The 24698-nt window shown below is 32.8% G+C and overlaps 1 protein-coding gene and 2 non-coding genes across 3 annotated transcripts in view; 1 reads left to right on the top strand and 2 right to left on the bottom strand.

Moving 5' to 3' along the window:
* Positions 1-24698, bottom strand: part of Smp_134590 (putative unc-13 (munc13)) — a gene marked incomplete at both ends in the record, with an annotated part of 112000 nt that extends 87302 nt beyond the window's left edge. The window contains 3 exons of the mRNA XM_018798726.1: positions 4573-4648; positions 11226-11260; positions 21873-24698. Of these exons, the coding sequence (XP_018653639.1) occupies positions 4573-4648; positions 11226-11260; positions 21873-24698 (2937 nt within the window). The remainder of the gene's footprint in view (positions 1-4572; positions 4649-11225; positions 11261-21872) is intronic.
* Smp_tRNA_01788_Gln_TTG.1.1 lies at positions 10660-10726 on the top strand. The gene has a single exon. It is a non-coding gene (tRNA).
* Smp_tRNA_02125_Pseudo_TTG.1.1 lies at positions 13644-13714 on the bottom strand. Its single transcript has one exon. It is a non-coding gene (tRNA).

The raw sequence follows: 24698 nt of genomic DNA, 5'->3' as shown, positions 1-24698 counted from the left end.
AGTACAATCGAACAACACAAGAATATTATGTGTGTTGTTCGGTTGTACTATTTAAACTTGGATTAATTTTGACCTGGTTATTTATTCTCTGAAGAAGTGGCTTACACTGAGTCACGAAACGTCAGAAAATCTAATTTTCCTGCTCATCGGGATATTACAGACATATTAATTTGTTTATTAGTTATGTTTGTCTTTGGTATACAAGCTAGTCAGTTTATAATGAAAGTTATCGTTAAACTATGAAAGAACTTGCCTTGATGAATAACACTAGAACAAAAAGTAACAAGTAAACCGAAGACTAATGAACTTCAGTGATAATAATCCATTTATATTAATACTTATAATAATAGTATGTAAAGTGATCGCTTAAACAGCCGATAATCTGATTCAGAATGAGTTAGAACAATGGGAAACTTTATTTACTATCAAATTCAAATGAGAAGACACCTAATTTTCAGTATTAAATTTTTAAGCAAACAAACATTCTCTATTAAATATATGTACTACTACTGTAGTGTGGTCTACTTATATCCATATAAGTAGTATATGGTGATATCAGACATAGAATGTATTTTGGCAGAAGACCGATAAGGAAAGAACTGAAATGAAGTGCAACTGGTAGGAAAATGCATGAACAGTGGAATTACAGAAGATGAACTGATATTTACAGAAGAAACAGTGAAGATTGAGACAATTGATGGTTATTTTGTAAATTAACTGTTCATTGTATGGTTATCAAAATTTAGTGAGATAGTCTGTAATTTGTGATTAAATACTTTCGATTGTCCCCACTTGGGTTTTTGTTCACAACACTACTATTATTAATATTACTATTATTAGCAGTACTAAAAGTACTAATAGTAATAACAATAATAATAATATGATTGAACTTTCATAATTATTACCTAATTACGTTTTGCTCGCTCTTATAATTCAAATTATCCAACTCATATACTACAAATAGACTGGTCATTAACTGAGATCTCATATAGTAATTATTGTGTTTTTTTTTCTTGTCCATAATTACTATTTCTAACTGTCATAATGAATTTTGTGTAGTGGACATTGAAGCACATCTATTTACTTTTCATTGAACTGAATTCATTTTTAACTCATAAAGCGTTATCTTTTTGTCCCCGATTGAACAAAACTGAAAAGTTTTGATCATAAAAATAAACGTTGAAGAAATGTTGAACTGGTGAAAGAAAAGTGAACACTTAGCCTAACTGAGTTTCTGAACATATAATATCAGAACGAACGATCTCAAGCAGTGAGTATATAGCTAAGTGGTAGATTGAATTCTATCAGCAGTGAGAATGAAACAAAAATGGCATTGGTTACTATGCACTGATCAATAAATGTGTCTCAGCCCTATAGCGCAAATAGTTCAGTGATAAGATCCTCGGCAAGCCATTCTGATTAGTGTCAACTGTCAGGGAACCTAAGTTTACAGGTTCCTCCCAATCGCCTGTAACCACCCAATGGACAAATTGTTTTCTGTTCGAAATGACAATTGAAAGTGAAAATCGGTGAACACTCCTGAGGTCTCCTATATCAAGGCGAAATAATTATCCACTGCTCCTTGATTTTCTGTGCGATACTAACTAAAGTCAAATATTATCAACAAATTGAACTACTTTCCACAAAATTCGTACATAAAAAAAATAATTTCTAAGAAACTAAAGACTGACTGAGAAGCTTACATAGTTGTATAACGCTTAATTCAACTGAACAGTTAAGATACTAATCTCCTTTCTTTAAATAAATAAGTAAATATATATATATATATACTAATGAACCATTTAGGTAGTTGTAAATCAGCTGTGTTCACAAGGTGCGTAAAATTGTATTCTTCATTTGAAGAATAACCATTGTAATCCAGGCACTTTTAAAAAGATGAAGCTTATCGATCTACTAAAATTGGATAATTAGGTTTTGATAGTTAAGAACGAAACAGATATATCTGCCACTCGAACTCTCGATACTGGCTTTCTAGACGCGTCTTATATCCCCAAAATATTCCCATGATTAAGCCCTGAACAAAACAGAATCGGCAAAAAATACGAAAGGAAGCTTTGCTTCAAGGCTAATTAGTGTACAGGAAATAAAGGTATTTCTAGATTTATTAGTAACTGTGATCCTCTGAAAAGTTCCACCAGTGTGCCGAATTTAGTAACGGAGTAAGTAATTATCCTATCAAAATATAACACATAATTCGTCAATTTACTAGACGTTTTATCAGGCTTCTGACGACCTTATTGAGGAATTCTCCAGAGAACACACTAAAAATGATCGTTACCAAAATCCATTGAATGGAATCCCTAAATCAACCTACTACGTCTCCATGTTCTGTTTGTTAAGAAAAGTTACAGTATCAATATAAAAAATGTTTAAATGATATAACTTGACTTCTAAAATATTCGGTTTTTGAAAATTGCTTCATACTAATCCAGAAATGTTTTCTATTAATAGTGATAATAAGCATGTTTTAACTAACGTTCCCTGTAAAATTACAAAAGTACCCAACATTTTATCTTAAATCTGCTTATACAATTAGCCTAAAACAATGGATAACAAAAGTCATGAACCTTATCCAACTAGTTCTCTGGTACAGTCTCATACTCAATGATTTTTATATGGACGTTTTGGGATGCAACAGCTATCCATGAAGCTCGGTCATCAGTAGTTATTGAATTAAAGTTATTTTAATACTATCTTAATGAATTAGTCATATGTTGCATTGATGAATCTTAATATATCAGTAACTCATTAAGCTTCCTGAATAAAATGTTTTTGTGCACACATTTTCGATTCCTAATAACAGTTTATTATTTACTAGTATTATCTAAATAGTTGTTAGGTTTTAACTACACAAAATTGATCATCATTGAAAACTAGAGAGTCAGTCGTTATTCTGTTTCATTAAGAATATCGAAAGATGGGTCTGTAATACCTGCTTTAAAGTCTTTGCTTTTGATCGTGAAAAGATGTATGCAAAAATTGCTCATGACATATTTTACATCACTTATTTCACTTAAACTAGACAACTATTAAATATCTGGAATGATCGGATGATTGTTTTAATCACGTTATGAAACATTTCATCAGTGCGCAAACCCTATCTCACGTCATGTTTAGGATACAACCTTTAAATCTTCGGGATAGAACATCACCTGTCAAACCTCCGATATGTTAACTTCAGTCCAGCTGTCCAGTGTTTCCTAGTTTAGACCGTTGCTTAGTTAAAGTCAGTTGATGATATGATTATAAATTGAAGTTTTAATTCAAGACTACATATAATTGTAGCATTTAACATCTAGTATTCAAAATATAAACGTGAACTTAATAACTGATATCACAAAGAGTCATTCAAGGAAAAATATTCACTGAGAGTTTAACAGTGATTCTAGATAGTTTCCAGGTATGAAGATGAATATCTACATGAACACATACATATACTCACTCACACATATACCGCTATATATATTCATTAACAGTCTACTGAATTGAATGATTGCGACTTTCAATGAAATAGGAAATGCAGTATAATTTAATAATGAACTGTACTTCTTACTATTTCTCTCATTCCTTTTAAATGAATAAAAGATATAGCCCTTATTGTAGTTTAATAATTGACTTATAAAAACTAAACTACTTTTTACGAATGATTAGTTATTATTGTTTTGTTTTAAATCTAATGGTATTTAATAATGTTATCAACTGAGGAGACTCTTATGAGATTGAATAAATTAACTTTTTCAATCAAACAACTCAATCTTAGGCGACTTGGTTTTATAAACAACGCATTGTGTGGTTTCTCTCTTCATAATTTGAATAGAGTTTTCATCAGGAAATCATTAAACATGAAATTAGAATGAGATAGTTTCCTAGTGCTTCTTTATTCTCATTGATTCCTTTTCAGCTGAAGCTACTCTGTTAAAATAAACCTCCTCACAAACTATCAAAATTAAAATTACTTACATATTCATTAATGACTACTTTTACAGTAGATGCCTGAGGTGTTATTATGAAGTTGTGAACTCCAAAGATTATGTCGCCGAAATTTGAAAAGTTATTACTGATGACAATGGATAACTGTCATGATATTTGGAGTATTAACTGAGGTTTAAAGTGGGTATTAGTGAGTTTTGACTCAGTACTCTAAAAGCATAACGTTCATCACGAGATCTGATATCCATAGTTTCCACCAAGTAAGTGTTATCACTGAAGTAGAGTCTTAAAATAAGAGAAAACACCTATTCAATGCTTTTTAGGTTTGAATAATTTTTCACTTGATACATAGATTATTTACCTTCAATCGTTCGAATGAAAAAGGATAAGCAATAAGTTACTGTCTTGGTACTTTGATTTATCCTACGATTCACATGTTTCAAGTTACACTATGTCATATTAAATCATAACTCCGCCTGTAGCTCTTCTAGAGTTACTGCCGGTCCCAAGCCCGGGTAAAGGAGGACGGTTGGGCATGGGGTTAGCGACCCCATCCCGTAGAAAAGCTAACTCGCTAAAAAACGCTAATATTAAATCATACTAACAGTGTTAGTTACTTACCAAATCACCAACCATTGGAATTGCTTTCTTAGCCCATGGTTGTTGCTCAGGTTGACTTTCGATAGATCGATAAAATCTGTTGATGAAAACAGGAAAAGACAAATTGACAACTTCAACCGATCGATCAGTTTCGATATATAAAAAAAAAGAATTTATGACAGTCAAAAATTTGCTTTGAAAAAAACAACACTAGTCTAGATATTGCCATGGTGTTCATAATATGGAAATAATTTATGAATATTGTCTTTTATTGAGTAATAAATGATAGAATTTCGGATGAAAAGTGTTTAGTCTAAAATGTACGTTGATAAGAAGCATTGAGTCTAAAACCGATTGATACCCATCTAAATAATGTATTTAAAATGGGAAAAATATGATATATTTCATTGAAGAATTATCTCAACAGAAGTCAGTCAAACATATACACAACATAACTAATATCAGTTACTACTTGGTGATTATTAAGCGTATTTATCCTCGATACAGTTTATACTTTAAGCTGAATGGCAATCATTTTCACATACTGTTACTCTAGGCTAGATTGTAATTCACGACTAAAAAAGTACACGAAGACAATATACTTTGTAGAGATGATATAAATTCAAACAGTCCTTATTATTAATGATCATTTTCAGTAGTATTCGACACTTCCTAGAACTACAAAGTATTAAATATCAATAGTTATCAATCATATTGACGTTTTATTTATAAAAAAAAGCTGGTAAAAAGAGATTTCGTTTAATTTGATCGATAAATAAAACACAATGATTTTGTCTGGTATAATTTGGTGCAGAATTTTAAACTAAAACAAACCATTGTTGATTATAAGCCACATTCCAAATAATAATTTGGTGCTTTCAAAACTTCTGAATATGTGATACTGATCGAATGACAAAATAATTATCGAAATGAAACAAAGTTAAACAGATTTCACAATTATGTTAAAAGTTATTATACCAGAGAGGCTAATATTTATTCATTACAAATGTAATTATTCCCGACTGTATCAGTCTTGATGAAGAAAAATGTAACAAGTTACAAACCAGTTAAAACCTTTAGTAGTTTCTGTATGGTTTAATAACTGTTGACCACTCTGTTTGGACTAGTCTAAATGATCAAACTTTTATGCTGTTTTTCAGGCTATTGTTGTTATAGCAGAGTTTTGTAAATTTGACAGTAATTTTTTGGAGAAAGAGAAGCATACAGCAGTTTGTATGTTGTATTCATCACAGAATGATCTCAATTGCAGCATTACTAAGAAACTAGAAGCATAGGACAGATGTTTCGTCCTAGCATGGTGCACCTCAGAAATTTCCATTCATCATTTAACCAGAGATCGAACCAAATATCTTTAAGTCTCTTAGTGATCACCAGAATGACATTTGAAATAACCAAGAAACTTAAATTTCCAACGATTCTTTCATCCATCATGCATTTAATGGTGATACGGATCGTGGATGAGAACTGCTTAAAAGTCTTTTACTAACACAAAACGGCCGTCCATTTCTTACAGATTTTCAATGATGGTCTAACATTAATCGGTTCGTGATTTAAATTAAGACTCAAAAAATTCCTACAACGTTATACCGATAATTATCATGTGCTCATTGGTGACTGGCTTCGAGATGAAATTTCTGGAGTTCTAGTGAGAATCCGTGACCAGTAGAGTTCGACCGAGTCGAGTGTGAAGCAGTTATTAAGCGAAAACAATGGAGACTGATCGTATAATATTTTGAATTTATTGAAGTTAGACATTAACACCACTACATAGTCTGTTCATTATAACTACTGGTAACAATTATTGCATTTATTCAATGTATTTGTTCTTATCTTAGTAAATTTTCTAATCGAAGAAACATTATGAAGAACTACCAAATTGCACAGATTGTCAAATCTACGTTAAAAGCAAATGCTAATCAGGCTAATTTTCGGTAGACCGGTGGATTCTGCTATGATCATATTGTTTCTCTATCTCTATTTTTCAGTGATGTTTTAAAGATAATTATGGCATCATCCACTGATCAGCTTTACTTCTTGACGTCAACTACAATTTAAATCTAATGGAAAATTATTTACCTATCTTGATAAGTAATCTGTAAAATTAAAGTCCCAGGAAGGCAAATTATTTGATAAAAATGTCTTTCGTACACGTTATTAGGGAATAAAACGTGTTATAATGTGGTGTTGTCGAAAGTTGTTGAACCTGGATTTTCACATCACTGACTGAATTCGTTTAGAAAACTAGGACATTTCAGCCTCTCAGTGAGTACTTAACTTCCAGATCACTGGAATTGAAATTCAATGGTTTATATTTCTAATCCCAGTTACGTCGTATTAGTATTTCAGGTTTTTCTATTATATATCCTGATTGTAGCTTGAGAAATCACACTATAACACATCACTGGGGAATGTTATAAATGACTTAGTGTATTGAGGTTACGTTGATATTATGACCTCGAAAAATCTGTATAAATATTTAATTAATTGAATATCCAATCCACATCTCTATCATTGTTTTCTACTTTCTATGAGCTGCATAACCATTTTAACATGATTATCACTTCTCACATTCATCTCTACTATTCATGTACTACTAATTCCCTAAGTGAAAATTAATACAAATCCTTAATCAATTTGAGAGAAAAGGAGACATGTTCCCAACAAAATAATGACTATCATAATAATATGGGCACGTTATCATCACATTCAATGCATAACATTAAAAACTAACCCTATTTAGATGATATATATGGATATATATAGATGAATGAATATACATGCAAGAGCATAAATATCTCAAAGGAATTGACCTTAATAAATTGATTGGTAAAAAAATGAAAATTGTTTGTCTGTTTATCTAATTATTATTTCCATAAAATCGATTAGGTATAATAAACATAAATAATATTGTTGAATTATTCATATATGTGATTATTAGTTTCAGATTATGGTTAATAGTAGAATCTAGAATTGTTGAGTTTCAATCTATTCTGGTTTCTTCAAGTCAATACACTTGAATTTTAGTGTTGATAGTCATAGTGAAAACTGAACCTGTTACATATCGCCTCAAATGACAATGTGTTATCTACTCAAAGGCTTGATTATTAAAGCTGATGAAGTATTTGACGGGTTTGATGTTGATTTGTCAAGGTTTATAATTATTCATAATTGAACATTGACCATTAGTCTTTATAAATCAACATCACACACATTCAATAAGATGGTGGCTATCTGAACTCAGTAGCTTAGTGGATGACGCGTTAGCATTCGGGAAGACTGATATTATATTCTAGTTCAAATATGGACATCGGTATTGGGATCTAAGAACATCCATCTGATAAACATCAAACAAATCGAGACTCAAGTCCTAGACTTCATTACTAATCGCAATTCAAACGTAACAAAACTTCTAAGGCATAAACAATATTAAGATATCCATTCAGGATCGACAAATGCTAAAACCGATTGTATTTTAATTCTCAATATCAAAAAATAAATAATAAGCAAATAAATCTGATTATTTAGAAATCATCTACCTACATCTAGAGCTAATATTTCAAACAAATGTGTAATATGGAAATTGTTAATAAGAAAAGATTAACCAGATGGATCTACACGTTAAAGAACTCTCCATAAAGGTACATTCTTTCCCGTTGTTACGCATAAGTTATTGAAGTCTATCATACCTAAAAAGTTTCAAACTATTCAGATAATCACTTATTTTTCAAATGAACTGATGTTTAACGAAGCAAAATTGTCCAATTAGTTTCCTTTTATTTTCCTAACACTAAGATGTATAACAAATAAGCCTGAATTACAAACTGATGATATCCACCTATTTATCCTAATGCACGTTCGAAGAGAAATTATTTGACTTGCTTCAGCAGTGACTGATCCCTAAAGATATTTATATGAACAAATTTTACATTTTGAAATCAATTTCTAGTATAGTCATTTAGCTAGCACTAAAACGCGTTATAACTTTGATGAAAAGCTTAAATGAATCTATGTTTTCAGTACAATGTAAATAGTAGAAAATTGACAGATTTTTTTCGTTAAAAAACCAATTTCTATGAAAACCTGTACTGTTCAGTGGTTCAAATTGATCACTGATTAAGAAATACTTCTCATCCGATCGCCTGAATCATAAACTGAACCATTTTATAAGTTAAGATCACTAGTTTATGGGTCATTATTTTCAGTACAGTCACAGAGAAATGAATAAATCTCTAACCTGTTCATGAGTCTCAATAAGTTTAGTGTTCTGTTTATTTTTAATTCCGTTGGTTGAAATTCAAAACTGATATAATGATTACCAAGGAGATAGGATGTGTCTGTGAACCGGTAACCTATCTGCTTCTCAATTGTAAATGTGCGCAATATCTAGCTTTTCCCCGTTCATTTAGTGAGTTAATCCTTTTATGTAATAGCATAATTCTCACATAGGATTCAACTTCAAGCTCTGACTTCCCTCTTTTTGCTTTTTCACCAGGTAAGATGAGGTGTGCTATAGTAGCGTAATTATTTAAAAATATATGCAGGTAGCTTTAACTCACAAAAATGAAGTCCCCATTAAAAATTACACTCTTATATGCATCACTAACACACCAAATAGACGTAGATATTCTCAAAAATGCTAGATATAACACTTATTAAAAGATGAAAAACAATTATCCTCGCTTTTAACCAGCATTATATTTATCTCAATCAGCATATCAGCTGTATTTCACTCTAATTAAGTGAACAACCTTCTTATACTAGAATATTATTGGATAAAAAACTGAATGTCGAATACCATAGAAAGGCATTCAGAATTGGTGTTTGATATGTTCCTCACTAATATATGGTATATTGTATTCATAAGCTATCTGTAATTATGAACAGACGCCAGTTTCTCAGCTGGATAAGCAAATATTAACTAAATAAAACAGTACAAAAAAACTGTCTACCAGACTTTTAGTCATCATACCATCAATACAAATATGCATTAGGCATTTTAACCCTTATTACAAACTTTGAGTAGTGAATAGATTTGTACTGCTAGTCATAATCAAAATAAATGGATGCATTGATTCTCGTTACAAATCGTTGGCTCATTGACTCAAAATAACAAATGTTATAAATAATAGTTTAACCAGATGAATCACTATGCTTAGTATATAAGTAGAGTATTAAATGTTTGTTAATCAAATAAAATATTTTGAATATTGTACAGGGATGAATGTATTCATCTATAGTTTGTCGACAAAGAAACAAAAGTCAAAATCATTTAGAATTGTTTGTTTGAATCTTCCCATTGATGTTTAGGACTGCAACTGATCAGTCTCTAATTGGCATATGTGCATACTGTGCGTATTGCCTCAATATAGCCTTATTTCACAAGCATTGTAAGCAAAGATAGATAGTGGCTAGCAGTGGAATCCAGGACGAGCGTTTCATCCTATTTGTGACCCGTAAGCTGGATGTAGCTGCTTACAAACCTCAAAATCGATTGCACAATGTGAAATTTGCTGATATTGACCAATAAACGAATTTTTAAAATATGGAAACCATCAGCAGAAATAAAGCGTTCCCTAACTCTACATTTAACACATGTTTTCTTCTACATATTGTCTAACTACATCTGTTTATCGTGAAATGCTCAAAAACTTTTCTTTTTAGGGAAACTTTTAAAATCGTATTGCTGCGAATGTGAATCTAACTTCCTTTATCAAAATTGTTTTTGACTATCATGTTCTCAGAAAAACAATTTGATATTTATTCTATCAATAGATTACTTAACCTTTTTCTGTGAAAAAATCTGTGATAAATTATAGTGTACCATCAACTCTGAGATACAGGTACATCCAGCTGACGAGTCCCCAATAAGACGAAACGCGCGTCCTGGATTCCACTGCTAGCCACTATCCATCTCTGCTTACCATGCTTGTGAATTTAGGCTATATCGAGGCAATACGCTCAGTATGCACATATGCCAATTAGAGCTAATCAGTTGCCATCCTAAATCATCAATGGAAAAATTCAAACAAACAATACTAAGTGAATTTAAACTTCACCCCATTGCACAAGCAAGTGGCTATCAGGACTCAGTGGCCGAGTGGATAACGTGATGGTGTTTGAAGCGAAAGGTAATGGGTTCGAGTCCCATAATGAACATCAATTCTGAGATGCAGGAACATCCAGTTGACGGGTTCCAAATAGGATGAAACGCGCATCAAACTGTATTCCACTGCTAGCCACTATCCATCTTTATTCACGAATTTAGTTTTTTGACTTACTTTCTCACTCTAGTTAACAGTTGGACTGATTTCTCAGTACCTCGAAATGATGAAACTTCAACTTCTGTACATTTCAGATGATAAGTTTGTATGAAATACAATAATTAGTTGATCAGTCTTAAGCAGCTAAGAACCTGGCGAAAGACTATGAGACAAAACATCCAACGTCTCCAACTAATGGTTGTAATAATTCAGCGGTCCCCGAATAAGTAGTCTACCCATACTATTATGTCTTAATTAATCATTAAGCGGCTTTATGTCTTGGTTTGACGACCTCTTACTTTTTTAAACTTACGCATAAATTACCAAGCAGCAAATACAATCATTCAATTTGGACTGCGTTCAATTACAATAAGGAAACAACAATGAACTTACCCAAATGCGGAAGTTGAATCACTGTCTTCTGCTTTCTGTGAAACATTAGGGAAGACAAGAGAATAAACAGAAAAATAATTATATGAAAAGACATATTTTATACTTGTTTTACAGATATACATAAATTAAACGAGTGTGGAATTTTTCAAAGACTTACTAAAAACATATTCAGTAATTTTATTGCAGAATCGGGGGGCACTGATTACTGTTACAAATGATTAATGGTACTCAATAGTATTTCATCTACTTTGTACAAGAGAAATGATAGTCGGTTCATGAATAATTCCTCAAAACGAAACGCATAAGATTTACAAATCGGACAAAAAACATGTTACATTTTTGTTTAGGAAAAATTTTTTATTGAACCGTAATGCACTGATAATGATGTTGGCAAGTTTCTCAATTGGTTGAAACCTAAGGTTCTCCACTACTATCGGAGTTTTTTGACAGTCCATTAATTGATCTCACTCTATGTCGTTAACTATTTTCAAATAATGAATAGATTGCTCACCTTTCTGGTTTTCCCAAAATTATATCCAATCATTGTAAACAACTGAGCTGCTTATCAGAAATTACTTTACATTGTTTAACCAGAGTACGAATGATGGGCGTAGCCTCTAAGTTATTTCGAATAATATTTTTTATATTTTCACCAGTTACTTTCTTAAATAAAAATAAACAGACAACTACACTCTTTTGTTTAATTTAAAGTATCATACTGAAAAGCAATCCATTCTAAGTTTATTGAATTATTCTCTTTTTAACACATACACTAATAGTACGTTTCAGCAGTAAAATAGATTAAAAATGTTGGCTGGTTGGAGGTAGTTGATAGGTAATCTATTCTGCTATAGTTGGCACTCGTCAACAAAGCTCACTTGTATTCTTAAGGTAAACGATACGCCTTACGCAATTTGAACCCTGGTCACCCTATTCGACAGTGTGAGATGTTATCACTGAACTAATTAAACTGAGATTGAATCCTGTAGAACTGAGATATATACAACTGATTGATCATTTACTAATGTCTAGTTTTTTAGTGGTGATTGGATTCCATCGATCTAGTCAAAATTTAACAGTCTTATACGTCATAAATATGGCGAATAGTTAAAGTAGAAATAAATAGACCAGTGTACATGCAAATGATACATTCGAACTTATGAAATATTTAGCCACGTTTAAATTAAGTTTATTAGTAAGTTGGCTGGATTTATTTTTAAACTAATTTCATTGGACAATTTAGTCTGATAGGGTTGAAAAAAAAGCACCAACATGTACACCGTAAATCGTAAAAGAAAATTCAGATAAAAACAAATGACGGATAATTCCTGCAATAAATTATAATCAATTTGTCAACTCTAGGTAATTTCAACACTTATATTAGTGAATGTTCTCACTGAGGTAACCTTGCATAAAATGACCATAACAACGAACACGTCAGCAGTTAATTGGTTGTCAACGATTACAAGTATTGTAGTTAAATGAAAATCACGTTGAAGACGAAACAGCACTTACTGAATGTCATGAAGTTATGGATTTGATTGCTAAGATTATTTCTTGAAAGTATTAAGCGACTCTATTGTGATAATTAAAATAACTCATAGTGTCATTGAATAAGAAAAAGAGAATTCAGTGAAGAAAGTTTTTCTTTTCGACGAAATCATTTACTTAAGCTGTACATTATGAATGACAGACAGGAATGGAAAACTTCCCCTCCCCCACCTTCAATAATGAACTAAAAACCAAATGTCAATTTCACTAAGCAGTATCACAAAGTGATTCGAGTCAGAAATGTCAACCATTGAATCCTAATTTAGTGGTCTACAGGTTAGGGGGCGAAAACGAATCCTGAAAGTCCTGCATTCACCTATTCTTGATTGGCTCCTGGATTCTTACTGCCAAGTAGTTCTACACTAGGAATAAGCAGCTGTTCAGCGTTTCCGGATTTTTTAATAGGTATTTCCGTATGATCAGTTCACGATGTAAACTGTAAAATCTGACAATCCTCAAGACCTTCCTTTTTCCTACAGTAGTAATAAAGTCTTGTACCTGACTGTAAATAACCAAAGATTTATCATTATAACATTTACTTAGCAAGGCTTTTTCATCCCATTTTTAATCAAGTAGAGTTCAGACTCTTGAAGAAACGTATTGATTATACACAATTTTTTTAAATACAAAAATCTAATGTTGTCAGACTAAGATTTTCATACCGAACAGTTCGTTCAAATATTTCAGTAATCTACAATTTTCTGTCGACTACAATCATCATTTATTTAATGCACCAATCATTTTTGTCTACTAGCGCTATTTAAGATAATCAGAGATGGATAGTGGCCAGCAGTGGAATACAGTTTGATGCGCGTTTCGTTCTATTTCGGACTCGTCAGCCGGATGTACCTGCGTCTCAGAGTTGATGATCACTCTGGGACTCGAACCCAGTACCCTCGCTCCAAACGCCATCACGTTATCCACTCGGCCACTGAGTCCTGATAGCCACTTGCTTGTGCGATGGACGAAACGCGCATTTCATCGATGGGAAGATTCAAACAAACAATACTAAATGAATCTATTTAAGATAGTTTGAAATTCTACAAACTGTTGAAATGACCTCAGAGAAATATCAAACAAATGACGAACGGAATAAATCAATTAGGATATGTTAGCAATGTAAATGGTTTTACTACATTGTTATGTAACTCTAAGTATTTCTTTTTCTAAGCTGAAACAAGTCTTATTAAATAAGTGTCTGGTCCTAAATATAAAATGTGTTACTCAAGTTCTACAAACATTTAGTTTCCAAACTCGTTCTAATTCTTCCTAAAAGAAATCGATGCGAAAAATTTAATTCACTTGACATTGGTTTTCTTATGTAAAATCTATATAATTAGTTTTTAATTAACAGAACTTTAACTAGATATGGTCTATAATTGCTCCAAATCTAAGAATTGCTTTTAGGATCTAAATACCGGAAATATAATTCTTACAATGCGGTCAATATCATCCTTTAATTATATTAAACCAATTTATCATCAGCATTCTATCAGTTTCATATAACACTGGTTGCATTTTGAAGACAAAATAATTGCTTGATTAAACTGTAGATATATTCTTTAAAAATCACAGCGTATAATTACAACTATGTAGCCACGTGTTTTAGTAAAATTGAATAGTGGCTAGTGGTGGAATCTACGACACATATATTTCGCCCTATTTAAAAATCATTAGTTAAACGTATTTTCTTTCAATGTTTATGTTTACACTAGGACTCGACAGGTAGTGGGTTCGAGCTCTGGTGTGAACCTGGTGTGTGTGCCTGGTTTACTTAACTGACAAGGTTAAAATAATGCAAAACACATATCCTTGATAGTTTACCATCAACTACCATCTAACTTTGTCTAAATCCTGCAATACTTTTCTACGCTTCTCTTTTATAGTTAACTTTATTTGTTTCCTTCAGTTTAAGATATTTAATGAATGAATATTAACAAGAAATCTTTCGGTAAAAAGAATAAACGAAATAAAACATCAAAAAGAAAGAATTAAATCAAGAAAAGAATATAACAACAGCGACAATATTTGAATATTTCCTTTAATTAAATTTAGATTCAAAGTTATTTCAACGGTTATTGTCTCTGTTATAATAGTTGTTTATCTATCTTATACCAACTTTCCTGTTTACATTTTACTATGTGGTGAATAAATGGATAACCCAGAAAAAAGACATTTGTTTACTGATGAAACACAAACAATAATGAAGATAAAAATAATAAGTAACGAAATAAGAGGAAGTTTTACCTATTTTTTTCTACAATGCTATTCTCAGCATTGTGTATGTAAGTGTGTGTGTGTGTGTGTGGGCATACAAAATCGATTGGGAAAATACTTTTGAAAAAACAATAGTCCATGTGATTTTTAGTTTTTAAAAACTTTTAAATGAAAACTTAGGAATAATCAATTGAAGTTAGGTATGTAAACAAGTGAACATTTCACCGTGGTATACAACACCAATCCATAAAATGCTTAAAATGCTGGATACTGCACACTTATTTAATAGTGATAGACGTATGGACATCCTCTCGGCATATTTATTACGAAAGCTGTTGAAACTACACGACTTAACATTCTCTATTAAAATAATTCGGAAAATATACATTTCAAGGTCATGTGTAAAAATTCATAAACCTGTCATGAATAAAATAAGATTTTTTTGAAAAAAAATAATGGTGATCCATAGTTAGTTCTTAAAAAAATATATTTTGTCCTGTTTCAAATGTCGTTAGTTGCTGTTTACACCAAGGCTTGATGATCTGTTCAAGAAGTTCTTATCCTAACGGTGACCGAGCATTGAAGATATGAATATAGGTAAAGAAAATATAGAGACGACTTGTGGTAAATAACAATTCTTCATGAATCGATTTACAATCATGTGCTCACTCATGCCTATTTTCAAGAAATAGTTCATGGAGTCCTGGTAACAAGCCATGACCGGGTTTGAAGCAGTTACCCACCAATGGCATTGAAGAATGGTTGAGCGACAGAGTGAACTGATTAAAATTAAAAATGTGCATCATTGGATCTCAGCTCAATCGTCTAAAGGTTAAGTGCTAACCACGAGATCTAAAGCTCCTGTACTCGATTCCTCCTGCAACAAGAGTGTTGAATGCTCGCTGCTGATGAAACTCATATTAAGATGAAGCGGCTGTAGTTTGTTTCTCGGTTTTCAATAGTTGTCCAACTATGATAATCGAGCTGTGATAATTTCATCTGTATTACAACTTTGTAAGAGACACGGAATAATATGTTTAGGTTGTAAAATATTTCAAACATGACTAAACTAATCGATACCTTAATAAGATAAAGGATTTTCGCGGATTGTTTATCCCGAGATTCGCTTTCATTGCTCGCTCACATCAACTGGAGTACTACGACTACTACCAAAATCAGGGAAGTACTGGATTTCTGGTTCAACCAATATAAGAAATATTTAACAATACTAATATATAAAGCTTACACTGGATAAAACGCGAGATCTTCTGGTCTTGTAATGAGGATGATATTTTTAAACCAATGATTGAAAATTCAAATGGTCTAAACTCATAAAATTAGTAAGTTCATGATATTCCGTAACTTTATTCAATTTATCTTATTCTCAACAAGTTTGAACTTCATCTTTTTTCACAGCTTCTGACAATAACTTCATGGGTTCCTTGGGAAACTAGTCACTAGTCAGCACATAGTCATTATTAAGATTAGGGATTCGTGAAGTTAATCTGTTTCAAAGTTGATTCTATTGAGTTTACTACATAACTTGAAGGTGCGAATTTCGATACTCTATCACCACAGCTGTGGAGTCTCGATTTCTGACAAGAACTCTGATCACTGAGTTTGTTTTTATCAATGCTTCTCCACCTGGTATTAGTTTGTGATAAAAACCAAGTTCAAAGATACCTTATTTTAGTCATAAATATTAAGCAAACTATATTATGAACCGACTATCTTCCAACACTTTAATTCTCTTGTATTAAAATTTTAACCGATAATGGGATAGTTGCATGACACGTGCTATCTGACGAACATAAATTTCCATACAAAAACTACTACTCACACTATTACTACTACTAACACTACTAATATGATCATTTCAACTTCTGCTATAAACAATAACCAGTAGCTCTACATATTATCAAAAGTACAAACTTTTCTTGTCTCTACTTAACTGTATTAGTAAAACAATTTACAATTGTCAAAAAGGATGATACAAAATCTATACATATCTCATGGTTTTTCTACATAGGTTTGTTTTCACTCTATTGCTGTCACACAGTAATATACAAATATGTATTCTCCACACAACTTACATAAATTAACACAAACACTTAAGCAGGCACATGATGATTAGGAAGAAGGGGATGTTGGTCGGTGGCCAAGATAAAAACTGGTAATGTTTCTTCTCTTTAAAGAAAATCAAACAAAGAACCTTTCTTGTCAACTGTGATCAACTTCTTTGTATACTTGCGTTTTATATTCATAGTTTACAGCACGAACTGTTAGATACACAGTGAACTGTTTCATACTAGCATTTTTTTCCCTCAGTCATACACATTCACCACCTTAGAAGATAAGACAGAACGTGAGACCCTCAGGCTTCATATCTAGTGCTTAACTTGTAGACCACTAAGTTGACATCAATGGTTCACATGTTTAAGTCCAATCAATTCACGACAGTACGTGATCATTTTCTGATCCAATTAATGGATAAATGACTCACTCTCGATATGGTTAAACTTTATTGGTAACGGTTCCTCACTAGCGTGAAACATCTGTCCAACGATCCCTGATTTTCGATGGTCGTCTGACTAAAATCACTCCTTAATGTAAACTATAAAATTCAGCAATCCCCAGATAGAGATATTACTTACTGAAAAAATGAAACAAAATAGAGAATAAATGGACTACATACAATTCTTCATTTCTTTTCGAGTAACAGGTCTATAAATTGGACGACTTCCAGCAACTAACCGTTAAGAAACATGTTGTAGGACAATTTATCATGACAACTTTTAATAAGAGGAAACACTATGCCCAGCTTACAAGGACTATTCCCATCATTTCATCAATAGGCTATCAGTCATTCCCCTAACAAAGTGCCTCTGACTAAATCATAGATAGACGATATTTAGTTGTTGTGATTTAAGAAACTTAAAGAAACAAACTGTACTTGATAAAAAACAGTAAAGAATCTCAATGTGTAAATAAGTTCAATTCCCCGTTGACGGAGTACAACATCCAGGTGATTAAAATATTTCAGAATTTATTTCTACAAAACAGACAACAAACAAGTTATTCTGTCGATTTGCTCCAGACACAATAATAATGATGATTTTTATCATAGAGTGTTGCGAAGGTTGCTGAATTCGATAGTTTACATTAAGGAGTGATTTTAGTCAGACGACCATCGAAAATCAGGGATCGTTGAAAAGATGTTTCACGCTAGTGAGGAACCGTTACCAATAAAGTTTAACCATATCGAGAGTGAGTCAATTATCCATTAATTGGATCAGAAAATGATTACGTACTGTCAAGAATCTATTGTAGTTAAAAATGTACTTTATTGGACATTGATTCAATGGTTGGAATATCAATCGCTCTCCACCAGACCGACCAGAATTGGGAATCCTGACTTTAATTTTCAGTGAGACCTTGGATGTTCCATACTAGGACGCAACAACTGTCTGGTACTTTTCGGTTTCCATAAGTTCTCTAACTAAGGTCAGCCTGTTATGTAATAACGTAACTAGTGCCTAGTACACGTAAATGTATGAAACTTGGAGTCACACTGATTTATACTAGTACTAGTGATACTTTTCGGCTGTTTACCCGAAATTAGTAACTCAGTGGCTAAAAGTTGACTAATTCACCCTTAATCCTGCGTTCTGTAGTATATATATAATAGTAAGATTGTCTTTAAAAAAAAATATCGTTCCATATTTGATTAGATCAACGATTATCAAGATGATAATGCAAGTAGAGCGGTAAATTGAAATCAGAGATTGTTTTTCAATATTTTTCGACTATACATATAACAATCATTTGTACATATATTTGTTTATTGAAAGGAACCCTGTATGCATAAGTGTTAGTCGAATAAGAAAAAGAAAAAAAGATTATAAAATAATATTTTGAAGAAAGTCTACTCGACTTCTTTGTTTCTATGGCCTCCTTTTAAATATGAGGCCGTTTCGTTTTCATTTTTCTTAACACCAAAAACGTAAATACTTTTCTTTTGAATAAACATATTTATTTTCATATACAGTAATAAATGTTGTTTTATTTTTTAGGAATAAATTCTTATCTATCGTGAATGAATAAAGAAGAAAATAGTAGTCATTTAAGGTTAAGGTCATAAAGTGAAGGACAGATTGATATCTAGTTTCAGATTGTTCTATTTTTTTTTATACAAAAGTGAAGAATTAAAATCTAGTTATTTTGCTATTTGTCAGTTCTTATTTTCGTTTTATTTTCATGTCATTATAAAAAGTCAGACATTAAAGTCATATAGATTCAATGCTGTATGCTTTGATGAAAACAGTACAAGTAAAACAATTCCTGTTGTGTGTTAGCTTTATTGATTTTGAAACTGTCAAGTGGTTGGAGGTAGTCAGTAGGAAACTTCACTTGACTTGGGTGTCGTGCTAGCCAGCAGTCATCAGTAACGCATTGATACAATCTTGAGAGGCCTAAAATCCTCCATGAGATTCTAACCCATACCATCCAACTTCAAGATTTTAAGACATAATAGTTGAACTATTAGAGCTTCAATTGATCTCCTGTAGGATTAAGATATTTACAATCGACTGATCAGTAAATAGTGAACTCAAAGTCAAGTAAGTTTGTAAAGTGGCTACATTGCAAACTCATCGATAGAATTCAATCGGGATTAGGGATTAAACTATTTATTTATTTCAACACATAAATATTGGTACAAGGAAGCACCAGATACATATGCGCCTCACAAATCTCCTTTGATTTGTGTGAGGGCTGGGATACTGCCCAGGTGCCCAAACTGAAACAGGTGGTTTTCTTAGGGGACCACACCCGGAGCCTTTCACCTGAAGGTCTAATCCACAAGGCAATGGAGCATCGTAAGGAGATGTAGTCTCATGGTAACCGGTGACCAACGATTGATTCATACGCTATTTCTTCCTTCAGGATACTGGAGCCCATGTACACCATTAGTTTGGAATCAGGGTTTTCCAACTCCCCTAGGTGGACACTCCACATCCACCAACTCGATTAAAGCACCGGACATTCGCTTTTCGTCCTCTCAATTTCGAAACAACACCCCCGTCACGAGAAGGCAGTGAGTAGGACTTCCCTGGCAGGGGCTATATACGCGTGGCCATGTGAGAGCATTTGGAGAGGGAGAGCGGACTTTCCCCACTCTCGGCCGTACCAGGGCATTTGGGGGCAAATTGCTGGATGTTACTGGTCACTACTCAGTGATCATTTTCAAGCTGTACATATTCCATGTGAAACTATACGAGAAAAACGGACTAAACGAACTAAAAATCAGTACCACAAGGTATTCAAATTTATAAAGGTTAGTGTAAATCATACTTATTTGAAGTTCTCGCCAGAATTCTAATCAGAATGGATGGTACTATAACACTTAGTCAACATTAACAAACAGAAAATTTTGTCTTATAAGACTCTCTCTGTATTGATTTCTAATAAAACAACAAAGCAGAAATGAATTCAAATTTCCCATTATTCCATTTAATATAGCAAGATAAAAATTCTGAATGAGCAATACTATAAGATAAAAGCACAGTATAGGGCTAAAAAGTACTATCTAAGATTACTCCTATTGTTTCAAATTATCCAAAGTTGGAAATGTTAACATTCAAGAAATATGTAAAACATTATTATTCAATGACAGCTAAATATACTAATCAAATATGGCATACTACGGTAAAGATTATCTGTAGCTCAGGTGGGTGATTTCGGTGTTGTTAAGTTACCTAAACTAGATAGTTTAATTGAAGGGCTTTCATCGTTTTTCTGAAAGTTATCGTTACTTACACCTTGTAGAAGTGAGCTTCCTAGTTTTCTACAAACTTTAAATCAGATTTTTCTGTTCTGGTTTATGATTAGTGGCCTTCTTAGGCTTGATTGTCTTTATTTGCCCTAGTATGCAAATTAAATACCTTGTTCCGTTAACCTCTGACCATTTTTTTTGTTTTGATTTGAATACTAAGATAGTTAAATACAAGAGAATCTACGAAGACAGTCAACCACAAACAGGGACACTAGAACAAACTGATTTAATGCTTATGTGGTGATAAAAAAAATATTCTAAATGAAATAAATACAGAAGATATGGTTCAAAATGACGATAATAGCTGCTCAACCAAATCAAATCAAAATAATGTGATCATAGTCATATTTATGGAGGGCTTATAATTACAATTATGGCATAGATTTTTGTAAGATTATAAACGATTTTTGTTTAGTCGACTTATTTCATTCAATGTCGCCGACCATACGTTACGATAATCTGCATCTACCAACAAAATCAGTTCAAATGTCATAAATCTCATATACTGATCCCATGCCTAGGTTTAGCCACCTTTAGCTTTCTGTTAACTCATTCATATACCACCCAACGTTGTACGGCAAGTCAGGTAGTGGCTGAGCGTACATGACACATGTCCAAACCAACTTAATTGATTAATACTCACTACCTCATCAACCAATTTGCTTTTTCTGGTTATTACATGTTAAAAGTGAATGGGGACTCCATTTTGATAATATTATTTAATATTCCCACTTTATTCCAGACTAACTAGAATTGATCGAATGGGATCGTATCTGTCTTAATACCTGAATGTTTAAGTTTGATTTCGTAACTGTTACCTGAATATATACATTCAGTGATTTCGAAAACATTGCGTAACAGACAGCTAACGCTTCTCTTCCCCCTAGTTCAACGATTTTCTGTCTGACATAAGTCAGTATCCATAAATGATTTTTAAATAACATATGTTTGATCATTCAAATATTAGTCAGACAATCCGATAAACATGGTATATTACTCCCATGATAGGCTTAAATGAAATGTGTAATTATTCAAACATCGCTCACCTGCCTGCCAACCTTTCCAACATGCGTACGAAGAAGACTCCATCGTTCCTTAGCTCTTCCATATTTATTGACCCTTATAGTCTGTCCAGACTTTTTTGATAAACTAGGATCGGTCAATTCATCGTTGAATTTATATTCCATACTTTGATTTAGTTCCTCATTTTCCTCCACCATCGAATTACGATCATCTTCATAATAATGTACCCCCACATCGTTCTCTTCATCATTATCAATAACATTTTGAGTTTTGTCATTAAACTCCCGATTATCAGAAGGAACATGACCAATATAATTATTGCCGGTGGATTTATGAGAAACTGGATAACGTATCACTGATAAATCATTGTCATCCAGTTTTAAAGTGGACCTTCTAGGCTGGAGGAAGTAATGATCCACATCAATCTCTTGATCATGTTCTGTATTGTTGTCTTCCCCCATTAATTCAATATCATGGATTAAATGATTTTCTTTATTCTGGCTGAATTCCCTATTCTCATCTCTCCAGTCATATTTAGTGTATAGATGCTTGTTTTGTCTATCTAACAGGTTTGAGCACGATTCCATTTTAGGGCAAATTGTTAATGATCCTTCCTTGTTCATTGTAGACGATGATGAATTATCTACTAATTTACTTTCTATCGCACTTCTCATATCCTGATGTAATCGATCTAGGGCTTCTGCAACATTATCGATCTGAAATGCATTCTCTTTATTTTCTGTATAGACACAACCATCTGGTTCCAGAAATCGATTCACAGAAGGAGAGAGAGACTGTTTTCGTTCCTCTTTTTGTTGTTCCGTTTTATTCTCACCAATCATATCTTGGATGCTTCTTTCCATATCATTTCGACCAGGATCAGTTAAATTATTTAGTATTAGCACGTCCTCTGTGTGTGTGCCTTCTGTGTTAATATAACTTTTTCCTGTCAAATGGCCATCTCCAGACTGACGATATATTGATTTTGCACGGTTTTTGGGAATATTATCTTCACGTTCAGCGATCTGTGCCTTCCACAGCTGTGAAGATGTTTCTCCAGGTGGTGATTTACGTCGACTAGTATTAGTGGCGATAACATCTAAACAATGCGTATCATTAGGTACACTGGATATTGCAACAGTTGAAACAACCCCTTTCGTTACACCAGGAATATGTTCTCTTTGTTCCATAAATTGAGAACTGTTTCTCCTAGAGATACTTGTATTTCTCTCGTCTTCGTCTTCTTTAAGGCAGAGTAAGCTTTGTTTTCTTGACGATGCAGGTGTCAATCTTACTGTGGTCTCACCAACAGAAAATTCTGGTTTGTCCAAATTTGAAATTGTTCTTAGTAAGTTTGTATTTGACGACAATAGTTCACCCAGAGGGACTAAGTCATCTTCATCGCAAGAAATATTACTACTAGTGTTATTTGTAACAAGATTATGACATGTGATACTAGTCTTATAGGTTGATTTATCTTTTTGCACATCCGACTGTACATGATTAAGATTACTAGACATCGGAATGTTGAGTAATGGTGTGGAAGTCACATTTAAATCATTATAGTTTGTTGTTACGATTTTTATTTTAGAAATTGTGTCTGCTGGTGACTCCATCATAACTGATGGTAGTGAACGATGAAATGACTCATCTTCATCGCTTGTACTATCAATTAAATCGTCTAAAATATCAGTTTCTCTTATTGGTAGCATGGCAATAGTATCGGCTAATTTCCATTTTGAAGGTGCATTATCAAAAAATCGATGTACTTCTTCATGTGGGCACGTACATTTATCAACGGTATGAAAATTGCGTTCAAACCATACATCAGCTGGCCACAAGCCAGCTTCACCTCGTACATAATCACATGAACAGTCTAAATGACTTTCTAGATCAAATGTATTTCTTTTATGATTTAATTGAACTGAGATTGATTGTGATAGGTTATCATCAAAATTATTATGATTATTAATTCCAGCATTAGGTTTATACAATACCATATTTGGATCTAAATGTACACGATCTTCCAATGGGATAGGAATTAAGTGACGTGGTTTAGTAGGTACTGTTACTTTTTGATTTGTAGAACGTTGAGCTCTTAATGGTAAAGCCGGTGGTATATCAGCTGGCTGTTGTTGTTGTTGTTGCTGTGGTTGTTGAGAACCCGACGATTCCATTCTAACAATTGTTCGTACTAAAGCTGATGGATATTGTAGGCGTGTTGTATTATTTAGATGATTTATTGGTGTTTGTTGAACAGGGAGTTGGTTAACATGTCCAGTTAGTTGCAATGTATTATACATAATATGATTGTTCATTGTATTCCTATTATGTGGATAAGCAACAGTAGTAGTAGTAGTACTATTAGTAGTGATAGCAGTAGAGAATGTATTGTTGGTACTCAATACGTACCTTGATTGATTTACGGGCTTTACTAATCGTTGTTGTCTATAATACAGTTGTTCATCAGAGCGAACTGACGAAGGTGATGATGAAAATAGTGCAGATGGATCATAACCTACAGAAGTTTGGTAAGATGGATGAAATGTTGTTGTAAATTGTCTGACACTTGTTGTTGGAGATCCCCATGGATACATTTTATTAGCATGTTGAATGTTTTTATCATATCTGTTTATTGTACTACACTCACCTCCATTCATAGCACGATATCTAAATGTGATTAGATTTGTTTCACGTAATTGATAATGACGAGGTAGTGTGTGTGATCCACTCGTAATCACAGGGTACTCTTGTTGTCTAGTTCCACACATAATACGTTCCACTTCACTAGCAGGATCCCATTCTGATTGATTAGGCAGTATCGGATGGTAAACAGGATAGTTAGACAT

This window comes from Schistosoma mansoni, chromosome 7 (genome assembly GCF_000237925.1).
Source record: "Schistosoma mansoni strain Puerto Rico chromosome 7, complete genome".
Classification (NCBI taxonomy): domain Eukaryota; kingdom Metazoa; phylum Platyhelminthes; class Trematoda; order Strigeidida; family Schistosomatidae; genus Schistosoma; species Schistosoma mansoni.
This window is presented reverse-complemented; position numbering and strand designations above follow the sequence as displayed.